The 15,880-nt window shown below is 39.0% G+C and overlaps 1 protein-coding gene across 1 annotated transcript in view; it reads right to left on the reverse strand.

The window, feature by feature from the left end:
- The window catches only part of OXCT1 (3-oxoacid CoA-transferase 1), a 145,243-nt gene that overhangs the window by 95,101 nt on the left and 34,262 nt on the right, over positions 1 to 15,880 (reverse strand). The window contains 1 exon segment of the mRNA NM_213938.1: positions 14,534 to 14,594. Within this exon segment, the coding sequence (NP_999103.1) occupies positions 14,534 to 14,594 (61 nt within the window).

The following is a 15,880-nucleotide window of genomic DNA, read 5'->3' on the forward strand; positions in this document are numbered from 1 at the left end:
TAGATTTAAAATTTTCTTCAAAGTAATTGAATGTAGGCTTAGTTATTCAGTGACAGAAATTAACATTAAATTTCAGAAGCCAGAGGACAGAAGGTGACCCATATTTCTGGAGGTGAATGATCTTGGTTTCTTTACAGAATGAACCACAGAAAGAAAACCATTACAGGGGTGCCCCCTTATCCACAGTGGATATGTTCCAAGACCCCCAGTGGGTGTCTGAGACTGTGGATAGCACCGAACCCCAGGTATACTGTTTTTTTCCTATATATACTAACCTACAACAAAGTTTAACTTATAAATTAGGCACAATAAGAAATTAACAACTACTAATAAAATAGGATAATTATAACAAAACACTATAACAAGTTATGTGAATGTGGTCTTGCTCTCTTTCAAATAACCTTACTGTACTGGCTTCCCCTTCTTCCTGTGATCATGTGAGATGACAAAATGCCTATGTGCGGAGAAGTGAGGTAAATGAAGTAGGCACCGTGATGATGGAGTGTTAGGCTACTACTGATTTTCTGACTATATGTTAAAAGGAGGATCATCTGCTCCAGGTGATGCTGGACCACTGAGCCATCATGTTGATGGCTGGATGTCAGTAGCAAAAGATATTGATGGCTGGGGATCCCAGGTGTGACAGAGTTGGAGGGCATGAGATTTTATCATGCTACTGCAAACAACATACAATTTAAAACCTATGAACTGAGAGTTCCCACTGTGATTTGGCAGGTTAAGGGCTCAACGTTGTCTCCCTGAGGATTTGGGTTTGATCCCTGGCCTGGCTCATTGGGTTAGGGATCCAGCACTGCTGCAAGCTGTGGCATAGGCTGCGGATGTGGCTCAGATTTGGTGGTGTCATGGCTTTGGTGGCTATAGCAGCTGTGACAGCTGCAGAGTAGGTAGGCCTGCAGCTGCAGATCCAATTCAACTCCTGGCCCAGGAATTTCCATATGTCACAGGTGTGGCTGTTAAAAAAAAAAAAAAAAAACAAACAAACTATCAATTGTTTATTTCTGGAATTTTCCATTTAATATTTTAGACCACAGTTGACTGTGGGTAACTAAAGCTATGAAAAACAAAACAGATTAAGAGGGGACTACTGTACTTTTTACCAGTGAAGACATTCTTGGTTTCTAATTTTTCATTATTTCTCTCAAATCAACCGTTTCAAACCATTTCATCTAAAAAAACAAACTAAAAAAAACATACTTTTTCATAAGTCTGTGAAAATTCAATAAGGCAAAGCTTTCATAAGGAAGCAGTGAAAACACACCTGCAGACTAATTTATTTATATGAAACAGTGTGCTGCTGTCCTAAGGAAATATGGAAAACATCTATTTCTGGACCCTTAGTCCCTCTGATGTTTGCAGGCAGTGATGTGCACTAGCTGAACATAAATCATCAATGAACAGCTGAGGCTCTCTTTATTCATTTTGTTTCTCTTACACCCCCTACAGTAATAAATATTACTTTTAGTGAAAAGAGGTCAAGGTGGATATTCTGCACAAGGTGCAGCATGCTTCATTAGGGAACAAACTTTAGTCTTCATCCCAAACCAGAGTAACTGAATCTTTTGAACAAAGTACAAAGACAGATAAATAGATCTTTGGCTAACTCTCCACTTAAAATATGACAGCAGAATGGATAAGCCGTGAGGTCCAGCTGTGTAGCACAGGTATCTATATCCAATCACCTGTGATAGAACATGATGGAAGATAATGAGGGGGAAAATGTGTGTATATATATGTGTGTATATATATATATATATATATATATGACTGGGTCATTATCTGTACAATAGAAATTGACAGAACATTATAAATCAACTACAATAAAACTTTTAAAAAGTGAAATAAAAAATAAAATATGAAAGCAGAGAGAGGTCATCAGTTTTTGACTATGCAATTGAAGCTAATAAAATGTGAGATTTCTAAGAATCTCCCTTTCTTCAAGGGGGTCATCATGTTCCCCTTAAAAGTCATCACTGCATTTGCTTGATGTAAGAGGTCAACCTATTTAGGCTGATTTTGATGAGCTTTCAACATCAGGTTTTATTGATTTTTTTCTTTTTTTTGAATCTCTATTTTATTGATTTCCTCTCTGACCTTTATGACTTCTTTCCTTTGGCTGACTTTAGGTTTTGTTTGTTCTTCTTTTTCTAATTCATTGAGGTGGTGTGTTAAGTTGTCAATTTGAGATTTTTCTTCTTTTTTGGGGAAGGACTGTATCGCTATGAATTCCCTCTAAGCACTGCTTTTGCGGCATCCCGTAGATTGTGAATGGTTATATCTTCATTACCATTTGTCGATATCTGGTAATTTACTGCTGATTAAAGCTAACAATATATTTTAAAAACAATATAGGTTAGTTTTTTGATAATGCACTACAATTGTAGAAATTTAAGGCATTTTCATTCCCTTGGATCTCAAGAATTCTCAAAGACAGAGAATGGAGAGGCGGGGTGTGCCTTGCCAGCTGCCATCCATGGGATAGTTCCACAGTCACTGTCACCAGGCCAGTGAGAACAACAGTCATCTGAGGTTCATTAATCAAAGAAGCAGGAGGGATCAAGGTGCGAACACAGCACTTCGAAGCTTTAGAAAACACACCCAAATGCCTGAACCCACTGATGCTCAAAACAGACCTGTGAAACAGGGAAGTAAACAGGAGGTGCTATAAAGAAGCTAGGAATTTTAAAGTAATTTGTCCAAGGTCACAATGCCAATGAGAGGCAAAGGTGTGATTCTTAATCTCAGATACTGTCCACAAAAAGAAAAAGACAAAGACATGTACTGAGACTCCTAGGGCTTGGTTGCAGCACTTTGTCCCTAAGTGGTCTTTTCCATTCCATGACTTCAACACAACCTACATCATCACCACTTGAATGCCTAAAAAAGCCAATCTGTCCCAGCAAGGCCCCTGTTACTCCTTCTCCCAAAAGCTGAACTTCCCAGATTTCTTCAGCTCAGTAGGTGACACCTTTGCTCATGTCAGCTGGGAATCATTTTCATCTCTGCTTTTACCCCACGCCTGCATTCCACATGCTAGGCATAGTGAGTCTGATAAGGCTCCTCTTCCAAAATACTATATACCTCAATACCATCAGCTCTCCCCACCTCTACTCCACCACTCAAGCCTGGACCACTGCAGCAATCTCCTCACTGGCCACCCTGCCTCCCTTCATGTCTCCATAAAATCCATTCTACAGACAGCACCTAAGCTAAAATTATGACCCTTTCATTTGCATTTAAAATAAAGTGCAAGTTCCCATAAAAGCCCATTTAGCAACACAGACATTTTTAGAATCACAATTCTCCCTATTGTTTAGTGTCAGAAATAAAGCCTTGGGGTTGTCATGGAAGGGCAGTGACAGAAGGAAAATGGACACTGAGGACTTAAACACAGTTTTTTGTTTGTTTGTTTGTTTTTAATGCCTGATTTTTCTGTTGATATATATATATATATATATTTTTTTTTTGGCTTTTTAGGGTTGCACCCATGGCATAAGGAGGTTCCCAGACTAGGGGTCCAATCAGAGCTACATTTGTCAGCCTACACCACAGCCACAGCAACATCAGATCCAAGCCACTTCTGCGATCTGTACCACAGCTCACAGCAACACCAGATCCTTGCACTGAGCAAACCCGCAACCTCATGGTTCCTAGTCAGATTCGTTTCCCCTGCACCACGATGGGAACTCCCTTCAATCTTTTTTTTTTTTTTATAATCCATTTTTATTGAAGTATAGCTGATTTACAAAGTTGTTAGTTTCAGGTGTACAGCACAGTAATTCGATTCTTCATCTATTTTTTTTCAGTTCTTTTCCCTTATAGGTTATTACAATATATGGAGTATAGTTCCCTGTGTGATACAATAAGTCCTTGTTGGTTTTCTATTTTATATACTGTAATCGAGTCTTTCAAATGTCCTTTTCACTAAGCTATTCAACTTCCTAGTGATCTATTCCCAGAAACTTATCTTTGTCTCAGTTTTTTCATTTATAATACTATAATAAAACTGCTTCTCCTCCTACCTCACCTGGTAATCAAGTGAGATAACATAAGTGAAAGTACTTGGAAAACAAAGCATTACAAACATAAGGTAATATAAAAGACATGCTAATGCAGAAATGGTGCTCAAGCATGAGGTTTTCTGGGCCTTTGCTTACAAGAAAGAGGAATTAAGCGAATCTAGCTAAAATAATTGACTTTTGTCTGCATCACTAGAATACATTTTGGCTGGTTGGAGCCTTTTCCATTGCTTCAGAGGACTGGGGCCAGATAAGAAAGCTTGTTAACGTCCTGGCTTCAGGCTTTACCTTACCAATAGCAAGCAATGAGATCCTGCTGCATAGCCCTGGGAACTATATCTAGTCATTTATGATGGAGCATGATAATGTGAGAAAAAAGAATCTATACATGTATGTGTAACTGCGTCACCATGCTGTACAGTAGAAAATTGACAGAACACTGTAAACCAGCTATAATGAAAAAATAAAAATAAAAATCATTATATATATATATAAAAAGAAATAACCCAATAACTCTTACGACTACATTCTGACCAAAGAAAATAGGAAGCTAAAAGCCCTGGTTTGGAAGGCTGAGAAAACCAGCCTCTCCTTGCCCCAAGTCTGTCCACAATTCTTTCTTGCCCTCCCTCCAGGATGCAGGGGCATAGGGCTACAAGGCCCTTCCAAACCCCAGGAACAAAGGATGACTCCAACTCTGGGCCATTTCTGCAGCTCCTGGAAACTCGGCCAGGCAGGAGCTACAGCTGCATGCTGGACCCAGGTCAGGCTACAGAAGTCCTCACCCCATCATTCCAGGCCACTGACATTCACTTGGCTATGCATTAATACCTAAGAAACTAGTCCTCAAGTATAAGTCTACTGGGCAAGGAGAGGCAAAATGCTTCCAATAAAATGAGGCCATCAATACACAACATTATTAAAGTCAGATTTATTGACAAAGTCCTTGAGATATTAAAAGAAATTGTAAAAACTGTGGAAAGATAAAACAAGTTGCTGTATATAATCTTCCTTTCTTCATGGTTGCCCCCAAAATAGGCTGACCAAATTGCAAAATCATTTCACTACTTCTACAGAAATTTAGATTATTCAATTTAATATTTCGCTGATTCTCTTCAAACCAGTTAGCATTATTTTATTTCAGATCTACTTAAGTTCATTGGTCCTTTTAAAAAAATAATACTTAGTGACAATATATTCAGGCTTTACAGCCTCCATACTGTCTCATCCATCATGTATTGTCCTTTTTTTTTTTTTTGTCTTTTTAGGGCCCTGCCCGAGGCATATGGAGGATACCAGGTTAGGGGTCTGATTGGAGCTGTAGCTGTGGCCAGAGCCACAGCAACACCAGATCTGAATTGCGTTTGTGTTCTATACCACAGCTCACGGCAACACCGGATCCTTAACCCACTGAGCGAGGCCAGGGCTTGAACTTGTGTTCTCATGGATGCTAGTTAGATTCATTTCCACTGAGCCACGAGAGGAACTCTTGTCTTTTTTTTTTTTTTTTTTTTAAGCAGCCCTTTCAAGATATTAAAAATTCTTAATTCTTGGCAGTACAAAAGCCCCAGGCCAGGGCTTGTAGTTTATCAACCTGTGTTGTAAATAACAATTGTTAACTAAAAGTATGTAGAACATGTAAGTACATACAACATGAACCAGGCTTTCACTCAAAACAAATCATACTGGTTCAAGAGGTTTCCTTTCTCTAAAGCAAGTTCGAAAACTAGGTATGCTATATATTAGAGAGGGATGAGGACTATGGCCTATTTTTATGAGAGAAAAATTCTGCCCAGATATTTTTTCTCCCTTCCATAGGTGTCAGGGATAAAAGATGTTCACTAAGAACTAATAAAGAGCATCACTTAGAATGTACATATTTACAATGAAATTCAAAAGCCCAGGTTTATACAAGGCAGACTGATAAAACACATATTTGTGAAGCCTCAAAAATTATTTATAGACACAAAGCCAAAAAGCCAAAAATAGCTAGAATAAAATTCACCATTTCATCAAAAAAGGAGAGATGTGTTATTAAAATGACTTTCTTTTAGGCTCTCCACACTCACAATAAAAAATAGCACCAAAATTTTGTAAGGATAATGACATACAAATGACTTGCTGTAATTGGTATTTCTAACCCACAATGCAATGAAGTCCATTGTAGCTGAGATAATGGAACTCTTACATAGTTGCTACATTGTTACCGAGCAACAAGAAATAAAATGCCAGGATTAGCACTTGATTTAATATATTTTTATCATCAATAAACCGTATTTCTATTCTGCTATTCTTTTTGGATATAATAGGTCATTAGGCTAAGAATTCTATTTAGTAATCTACAAGAGTATGCCCCAAAATGCAGTAAAGTTAATATCAGGCATTCACCAACTTCATGTTTTTTTTTCTATTTACTGCTTCCTTGGTAGAAACAGCAAATAATAACATAATAGTGATTCTATTATTGAGAAGATTACTTTGTCAAAATACTCAACTACAATGTCTTCACTAAATACATCTTCATTAGCATTTAAATATTTTCAATCAATGCTCCATTTTATGAAAATTCAAGGAAATGAATGGTCTTTAAATACCTTAATACTTTAAAATAAGTAGAATCAATCAGTTCATTTAGTTTAGTTATATAAGAACATTATCATCTGTCAAAGTAATGTATATATGGCTAAATTTATAGCATTAAGAATTTATAGATATCTCTTTCAGAGTGGTTTAGCAATTTTTTTAAACTAAATCCAAAAGCATGAATAAGACCTTATACTGAAAAATTATAAGAGAAAGAAATGTAAACTAAGGATATTACATAATTTAAGAGGCTTAAAAATCAATCATTGTAAACAATATCCATAGCTTGGCACATCCTTCCCAAAAGTTAACAATTGGGAAGGTGACTTTATGCCTCAGGATGTCAAGTTCCAAGGATTCATGGGGCCTTGGTAGGAAGAGGCCTTTTTGTATTATATCCAATAGCTATCTTACCAGCTTTTTTTTTTTTTAAGAACTTGTGTTGAATGTTCAACTCAACTGGTCCATGTGAGTGAAGTAAAGAAGATTGGATTAAACAGGTTCTTGCTATCTTTGTTCTTCCAGCTAACTAAGAGAAGCAGTGAGCATTACCCAATAAATACTTAAAGTGCACTGAAGGGCATTTACCATATTATGCTTCACACAGTGAGTGTCAAATTTGACATTTCAGCCAAGTTCTCATAAATATCATGTCTCTACATGTCAATCAGAGACTTGCACATGTGAATGAATTCCACGCTTATGTGAGCAGTAGCTGCCTGTGTATGGATGTGTGTGCCTGACAATGAATTGGTCTAATGAAGTTTTTCACAACTAGAGTTTTTCCTCTTTATACCTATTTTTTATTCTTTTTACTGTCTCTTGGGAAAATATGAGTTTCTCTATAATATCAAAAGGAAGTTGGAGTTCCCATTGTGGCTCAGTGGTTAATGAATCCGACTAGGAACCATGAGGTTGAGGGTTCCGTCTCTGCCCTTGCTCAGTGGGTTAAGGATCTGGCGTTGCCGTGAGCTGTGGTGTAGGTTGCAGACGCGGCTCGGGGCTCGGATTCCGCGTTGCTGTGGCTCTGGCGTAGGACGGCAGCTACAGCTCTGATTTGACCCTGAGCCTGGGAACCTCCACACGCCACGGGAGCAGCCCCAGAAAAGGCAAAAAAGACAAAAGGGGGGGGGGCAGTAGCAATCTAAGATTAAGAATAAAAGCAATTTAAGATTAAAGGAATTATGTTTATCTCTTGGGCAGGTTCATTTTTTCTAAAGCAGGACAGAAGACAACCAGTCTCGAAAACACCGTACACTAATTGTGCTGCTTGATAGAGAACAAATGTTCACAGGATCCACTGAATTAAGTTGAGTGGTTAAAACCCATTGTGTTCCCACCTTCCAGTGTAAAGTGAGCTAATTACCAGTTTGATTACCTCAGCAAAGGTAATTCATGAGATTACAACACAGTTCTCCAAACAGAGTCAAAGAGCCCCAAAAGCCAGGAGATGCCAATCCCCATATCACATTCTCCATTCACCTCGGAGTTTTAAAGTCACATTTAGGCCTAATCACCTTGGGGACTATTACAAAGTGAATTAAAAGTAGAGATCATTCTTCACACAGGCTTAGAGGAGGATATTGCCATTACTTGTCAAGACATTGACCCTCACGCCTGACTCCCTGGCCCACCGCCTTGCACTGCAGAAAGGGGAGCTTGTCCTCCCCAGCCTTCAAGCCCACCAGGAAAGCACCACCTGGGCCTTCCACCTGCTCCTCCTTCCACCCAGCCTGTCCCCCTCAGGAAGCTGCAGAGCCAGTGTCCTTACTTGTCAAGGTCTCTACTCAAAAGTCATCTCAGTGAGGCCTCTTGTTACTGACCACGCCATCACAAATTTCAGTTTCTCCCTTTTTTTTTTTTTTTTTTTTGCTTTTTAGGGCTGCACCCGAGGCATATGGAAGTTCCCAGGCTGGGAATCCAATTGGAGCTGTAGTCACCAGCCTACACCACAGCCACAGCAAGGAGGGATCCAAACCACATCTGCGACCTACACCACAGCTTACGCTGGGCAGTGCTGGATCCCCGACTCACTTAATGAGGCCAGGGATCGAACTCACATCCTCAGGGATACTAGTCGGATTCATTTCCCCTGCACCACAATGGGAACTTCTCAGTTTCTCCTTTTGATATTTCAAATCCTTTTCCGTGTTTTATCTCAACATTTATTAATATACAATATGCTATGTATTTCACTTATTGTGCCTACTGTCTTATATTGAGCATCCTAATGTAGGCTCCTGAGGGATATCATTGTTTCAATTATAATATTGTATAATATTGTTTCAAAATAACACAAGAAGATATGAAGCAGGAGTGATCATGACAATAGTCACGGGAGATGGGCTCATTAACTCCTCTGTTTACTAATGTCTATGTCCATTATCCTTCACAATAAACATTAAAGACAAAATTTGTTAATATTATTTAATCTGTGGTCTTCGCCTTTCCTCATCCACCAATCAGAAACAATACATGTTTCCTTGGCAGGATGGCAGATGTACCCCTAATCTTTTCCTCTAGTTAACTTCCTAAGGAGATAGGGCATATGCCAGGCCCCAGGACGGAACACAGAAGTCACAGTTCCCAATGCTGTCTCTTCCAAACAAAAAATCTTGGGCTGTCACCTTGGAAAATCATTTTCCCTATGGACATATTCCTTATGACTTTGAAAAGGATTGATAGCCACAATATTCCTGATAGTGGCTCTTTCTGAAGGAAAGGCAGGCAGATGAAAATGAGAATAAGCAGACCTCTAATCCTTACCTTACGTGGGCTCACAGGTGTTCCATTTATGATTGTGTATCATAACCCACACAGGTTTCATGTATATAATACTTGTATGCATCAAATATCATGTAATATAAATTATTCATCAGCAAATATATAAATAATATAAACCATAATATAAACTTAACAAAAATAACTTAATTGAAGTCGTGATAATGAATATATTTGTTTTAACGAAAAGCTGAAGTGAGCAAAAATAACTGAAGAGGTCTTGTGTAAACCTTGCCATCTTCTAACACCACCCAGGTCACATGCCTGACAAAACCAGCTGGGTTATTTTGGTCACAGGCAGCCTCACCAGCCTTCGGTGGCTGAGTCAGATGACCTTTCCTGACAGCACAGGCATGCCAGGCTGCTTGCAGGAGACAGAGCATCAACAGTCTCCTGAGTGAAGTGCTCCTGCCCCTCCCCCTGGGTTTCCTATTATAAATTGCTTTTTTAAAAATGTAGAGAGGAGACAAGGCACTTCCCAGAGAAACCCAGGCTGGTGGAATATGCACCCAGGAGACTAGCTGAGGGGCTTACAGAAAGTTGAAGGTTTAAAAAAACCCCACAAAAGCCAAAGGTGTTCCACTCAAAAGACACCATAGTCCTGCTACTCTGTATACACATGGACTGCAATGTCAGGAGTTGATCCCTGGCTGGTTTTGCAGTTAAACTTGTAAGGTTTGTCAGGGAAGACTTCACCCACTCAAAGAGGAGTCCAGAAATAACACTGTCCGGCCTAAAAAGAGAAATGTCTTTCTGGCATATGTGCCAATACGTGCACCCACTTGCACAATTTTCCCCAGAGACTACCCCTAGTTCCTTAAGAGAGGGGGACAGAGACAGCCAGCATTCACCATGTCACAACTTTGTAGTGAAATATGCAAATGGATGCAGGTTTTAAGAAATGCAAATGCAATATTCATAACAGTTTTGTTAAAGAGGAAAACAGGCATAATCAATCACCTCTTTGGTTTTCCACAACTCATAAGTTTGTTTAGAACACATCTGAAGGCAAAACCTTTCCCAAAAGGAAGAATGTCCCACTTTTAGAGAAACCAGAAATAATTCATGTCAAGGGCAAATGTGATAGTCTCTTCAATTAAAGGCAAACACACCAGTTTACTTCCTGCCAATTAGAGGAGAAATCATGAAAAAGCAAGAGATGGAGTTCCCATCGTGGCTCAGTGGAAGCAAATCTGACTAGCATCCATGAGGACACAGGTTTGATTCCTGGCCTTGTTCAGTGGAATAAGGATCTGGCATGGCCATGTGCTGTGGTATAGGTTGCAGATGTGGCTCAGATCTGGTGTTGCTGCGGCTGTGGTGTAGGCCAGCAGCTACAGCTCCAATTCGACCCCTAGCCTGGGAAACTCCATATATCTCAGGTGAGGCCCTAAAAAGACAAAAAAAAAAAAAAAAAAAAAAAAAAAGCAAGAGACAGCTTGTATGTCCCTTTGCCACCCTGCTTCTAAGTCAAAAAAAAATTTAAGACATCTAAGGAAATGATCATTAATATTTTACATATGTTTAGTTCTATCCCCTTCCCCCTTAAAACTCAAGTTATAGGAGGTAAACAGAGAGAAAGGTTGAAAAGGTGCAGCAGCAAGGAGTGGAGTGGAGCTCTAGAAGATAGGTTCTAACCCAGATCCAATTGCTGAAAAGTCCTCCATGTCCTCATCTATAAGAGAAAGGAGATGAGCTAAGACTTCTAAAAAAAAGTCTTTGTTAGAAATGTAGGGTGTAGTCACCGTTATAGCTCCCACTGCTTAAGATACTGCAGCGCTAGAATAGATGTTCAATCACCATGTTCAGGGTTAAGAAAAGCTGCACAGTTCAGAGGCTACACAATAGAATGAACAGAGTCTAAAAAGAAGACTGAATGAATCCACAGGGCTATTGATTACAGAAGGATGCTCTTCTCAATGCCGTCTTGGAGGCAGATGGTAGTGGAGGCAAAAAGACAAGTAGAAAAACTTGCCAGGAAGGCTAGGTTTAGAGGAATATTTTGACCTCAAACTCCCTATCTGCTTGAGTCTAATGTTTAACATTGAAACTGACTACTTCTGGAGATTTAACACCTTTCAAGATTTTGAAACATCATCCATTCTTGATGATTTGAGAGTATTTCATAAAATACTGGAAAAGGGCAGACATCCTGGAATCCATCTTTCTACGGTTCTATCCTAGCTCCACCAACGTGTATGACATCAGGTATATAACCTAAGTTCTCTGTGCTTTAAAGTCCTCAATATAATATAAGGATAACAGGAGTTCCCATTGTGGATCAGCAGTAACAAACCTGACCAGTATCCATGAGAATGCAGGTTCGAACCCTGGCCCCTCTCAGTGACTTAAGGATCTGGTGTGGCCATGAGTTGTGGTGTAGGTTGCAGATCCAGCTCGGATCCAGCATTGCTGTGGCTGTGCTGTAGGCTGGCAGCTGCAGCTCCAATTCCACCCCTGGCCTGGGAACTTCCATATGCCATGAGTGCAGCCCTAAAAAGACAAAAAAATAAAAAATAATAATAATAAAATCCATAAAATGACAGCAGTGACTAATACATAATAAATAATAGTAGCTATTGATATTAATATTTAACAGGTAGGAAAATATGCAGGTAATTTATACTCTCTGAATATTTCTCTTAAACTAGCTCACAATCATCCATCTCACAAGGACCACCATAAAATAAAGCAGGACAGGGCTAAAGGAAAAGAATGACAGAGTCCTGAAGGCCAATGTAGATAACTAAGTGCATGGAAGAGGAGCTAGAGATCTGAGGTGCTCATTAGACTCAAAATAATACAAAACTCACAGTCCAGATACATTTTTCGTATCAGAAAATACTTAATCTACTCATCATCCCAATTCCAAATTATTTTCTACTTCCAAGAGCACAGATCTTATAATCCACCCTATGGGCATGTGGACCTCTTTACTAAGAGTATGCAGAGGGGGCAGGTTTACAAGTAATCTATTGTCAAAACAGTTGTTTCACTTATATTCCTCAACTAGAATGACAATTAAGATTTCATCTTGCTCCTTCTAATGACGCTCTGTCCAATTAAACTTTCTACAGTGTGATAAGGTTCTTTATGTTGATCAATACAGTAGTCACCAGCATATGGAGCTGTGGAAGAGAAAATGACTTCTTAACTTTACTTAATTCTACTTAATTTAAATTGTAATAGTCCCATGTGGCTGGTGGCTACCATATTAGACAACGCAGGTATCATCAATTGGGAGGCACCATCGGCAGTACTGCATTGTCAGGGATCCTGATGTAGGTCTGGCCTAATGGGATAGAGTGCTGTGAACCAGAGCTGTCTGTTCTTGGGCACAGAAGGGCAGCCTTTATTATGTTGGCAGGCTCAGCGAAAGGCTTTCATCTGCCTTACCCTTAGGCCAAAAGAGGACCTCTCTTTGCTAACAGCTACGCTACTTTTCAGACCATAAACAGTCACTTTCTGCTTTTGGAAGAGATAAGATTGGCTGAAAAGAACCAGATTATAAAAGGGGGGAAAAAAAAAAAGAACTTCATCCAGGACAATTCATATTACCCAGAGAAAAAAATACTGGTTTGTGGCAGTTTTACAGAAGTACGTAAAATCAATAGAGGGTATTAAACTACCACTTATTTTAAGCCTTCTCTTCAGTGATGTCAAATATATGCAATGGACAGGTCATGATTTGATTAAAAAAAAAAAAAGATTGCATGGAGAGATTAAACCATATTATCCATTTTAAATGCAGAAAACATACTGAAGCCATTGCAAAGGACACCACCAGGCCAGGGTTGAAAGTACCACACCCGCCAACACTTTAAAAATAATACACTACACTTTCTAAGAAGCAAAATTCTAACATTTGATTATTTAAAAAATAGAGCAGCACTGCCTCCATGAAATCCCGTCTTGGCCAAGCATATGGAGGAATCAAAAGATGCCAGAAATACTACTACCATCACAAGAAAAATCAAAAACATGTAGTCTCAGACTTCTCTGGTGGCTCAGCAGGTTAAGGATCCAGTGTTGTCACTGCTGTGGCTCGGGTTGCTGCTGTGGCGAAGGTGTGATTTCTGGCCAAGGAACCTCCACATGCCAAAAAAAAAAAGGAACATGGTAGTCTTATTTCCAAATCCTAAGGGGGGTTCCTATAAAGCCCTCCCATGGGAAAGCTATCACAAAAGCCCAAGAAAATCTGGTCCCAAAGTGATCCTCAAAGCCTCAAGATAAGTATCATTTTGAACTCTTCTTTTAAGTTCAAATACGTATAAACAAAATGACAAGGTTCTGGTAAAAAACACCTATTTCTGTCCCAGAGCTTTAAAGTTCAAGGGAAGGTTCTAGAATTATTCAAGTCTCTCCCAAACCCTGAAATGAATGACCAAAGGAGAGTCAGTTTGTGTCTTAATTCAACTCTTCTAAATAGAACCACATCAAAGCAATGACTGGTGCCACATTAGGGGATCCACGGTATCTAACACAGTGAGATAAAGAAAACTTCTAATACAACTTACTATCTTCCTGGGATTCTGTATATGAAAAATCAACTTGTGACTTTACCCAAGAAGGTCCATTTTCACTCAAGTACCAAAGGACTTTTATGAGCTGGTCAGCCTCAAAGCTTGATTCACAAAGATAGCATTCTAGTAAGACCCTAGCTAACCAGAAAGTGTATGTTTCCACAACACTTCAACTATAATACATTTATTTATTTATTTATTTATTTATTTTTGTCTTTTCTAGGGCCGCTCCTGTGGCATATGGAGATTCCCAGGCTAGGGGTCTAATAGGAGCTGTAGCTGCTGGCCTATGCCACAGCCACAGCAACGAGGAATCTGAGCCACGTCTGCAACCTACACCACAGCTCACGGCAATGCCAGATCCTTAACCCACTGAGCAAGGCCAGGAATCGAACCCTCAACCTCATGGTTCCTAGTCGAATTCGCTAACCACTTAGTCACGACGGGAACTCCATATAATACATTTAAATACAATCCTTCGACATCCAAAATGAAAATGTGGTTATAGTTTGTCCTGAAAACAAATGAACTGTGTTTTCTTGAACTAATACATAGCATCAAGTTTAAAATTCAACATCTGGAAATCAGAAGTAAGACCTCTTCTCTTACCTCCACCACTGTGGTTTCTGCAGCTTTGCACATCGGCAGGTTGAAATTTCTTGCACTTTTCCTACATTAGGGGGTTAGGGAATAAGGAAGTGGGGAAAGAAGGCCAAAAATAAGAAGCATCTCTCTCTGGTTTAATCACAGATTAAAATAATTTCTGTATAGGGCTCTGTGCATCTTTTTAAAAGAATGTACCATATTTTACATAAGTTTTATAGCTATTTTATAAATAAAAATGTGATGGCCACTTCATTCAATTGCATAGTTTTTAGAGCATTAAGAGAAAGAGGGTCTTTTTTTTATATATTCAATATAAAGAGTATACACAGAAACATAAAGCAGATATTAATAAATCTACTCTAAAACTAATTTCTCTAAATCTTTTTTTTTTCTCTAAATCTTTTAACTGAGATGCCACTTTGTTTCTCTAGTTAGATATTTAACTGAATTTGCTCTTGTTAAAATATTACAGAGAAAGTGCTTTATATGAGAATGTATAATCATTATATTCTCTATTAAAGAGAATATGAAATATTCATGGGTCATTCGTGAGTCACTTATAAAGATCATGCTGGAGACCCAAGTTCTAATGAAATTTTTTGCTCTTGTTAAAATATTACAGAGAAAGTGCTTTATATGAGAATGTATAATCATTATATTCTCTATTAAAGAGAATATGAAACATTCATGGGTCATTCGTGAGTCACTTATAAAGATCATGCTGGAGATCCAAGTTCTAATGAAATTTTTTCAAGTAAAACCCTGAGGTGTAAAAATTTTAAGGGGCTGATTTTGCTGATGGTTTTGCATTCCCAAGTTCCTAAAGCAGTGCACTTCCTCTGATCATAAAAATTAAAATGCACTTTTGTTTATGAGAGTAGAAATTGAGAAGGAAAATTCTTTGGCAAAGGGAAATAAGTCACAGCTATGTCTTAGCATCTGTGCCACCAATGTTTCTGTCACTTGGATTCAAGGGTAAGTGAGTCCTTGTGGACCTTCACAAGTTACCATGTCGGGCTCCACCAGATGTCCACCCTTAAAAGCTCTAAAGGCAGAGTGGCCTGGGGTGAAGGCATCTAGGACTCTCCCAATTTAACAATGGCGTAGACAGACTTCTGTGCCAGTTGTCCCTCTGAAAGTGAAGGTCAGCCCAGAAGTCAGTATCTTAGGAATCTAGGCCATCTGACCACTGGCAACAAGCACTCTCATTTCACATCAAAGCTCAGTGGCTACTGAGCAGAAATCACAAGCATGAAGCTTGTGCTCAGAACAGCCCTTGTACTATCTTTGGATAACAAGTAATAAAGCACAGGATAAACTCATGGGATTACTTTAAATAATTCATTTCCA

This window comes from Sus scrofa, chromosome 16 (assembly GCF_000003025.6).
Source record: "Sus scrofa isolate TJ Tabasco breed Duroc chromosome 16, Sscrofa11.1, whole genome shotgun sequence".
NCBI lineage: Eukaryota > Metazoa > Chordata > Mammalia > Artiodactyla > Suidae > Sus > Sus scrofa.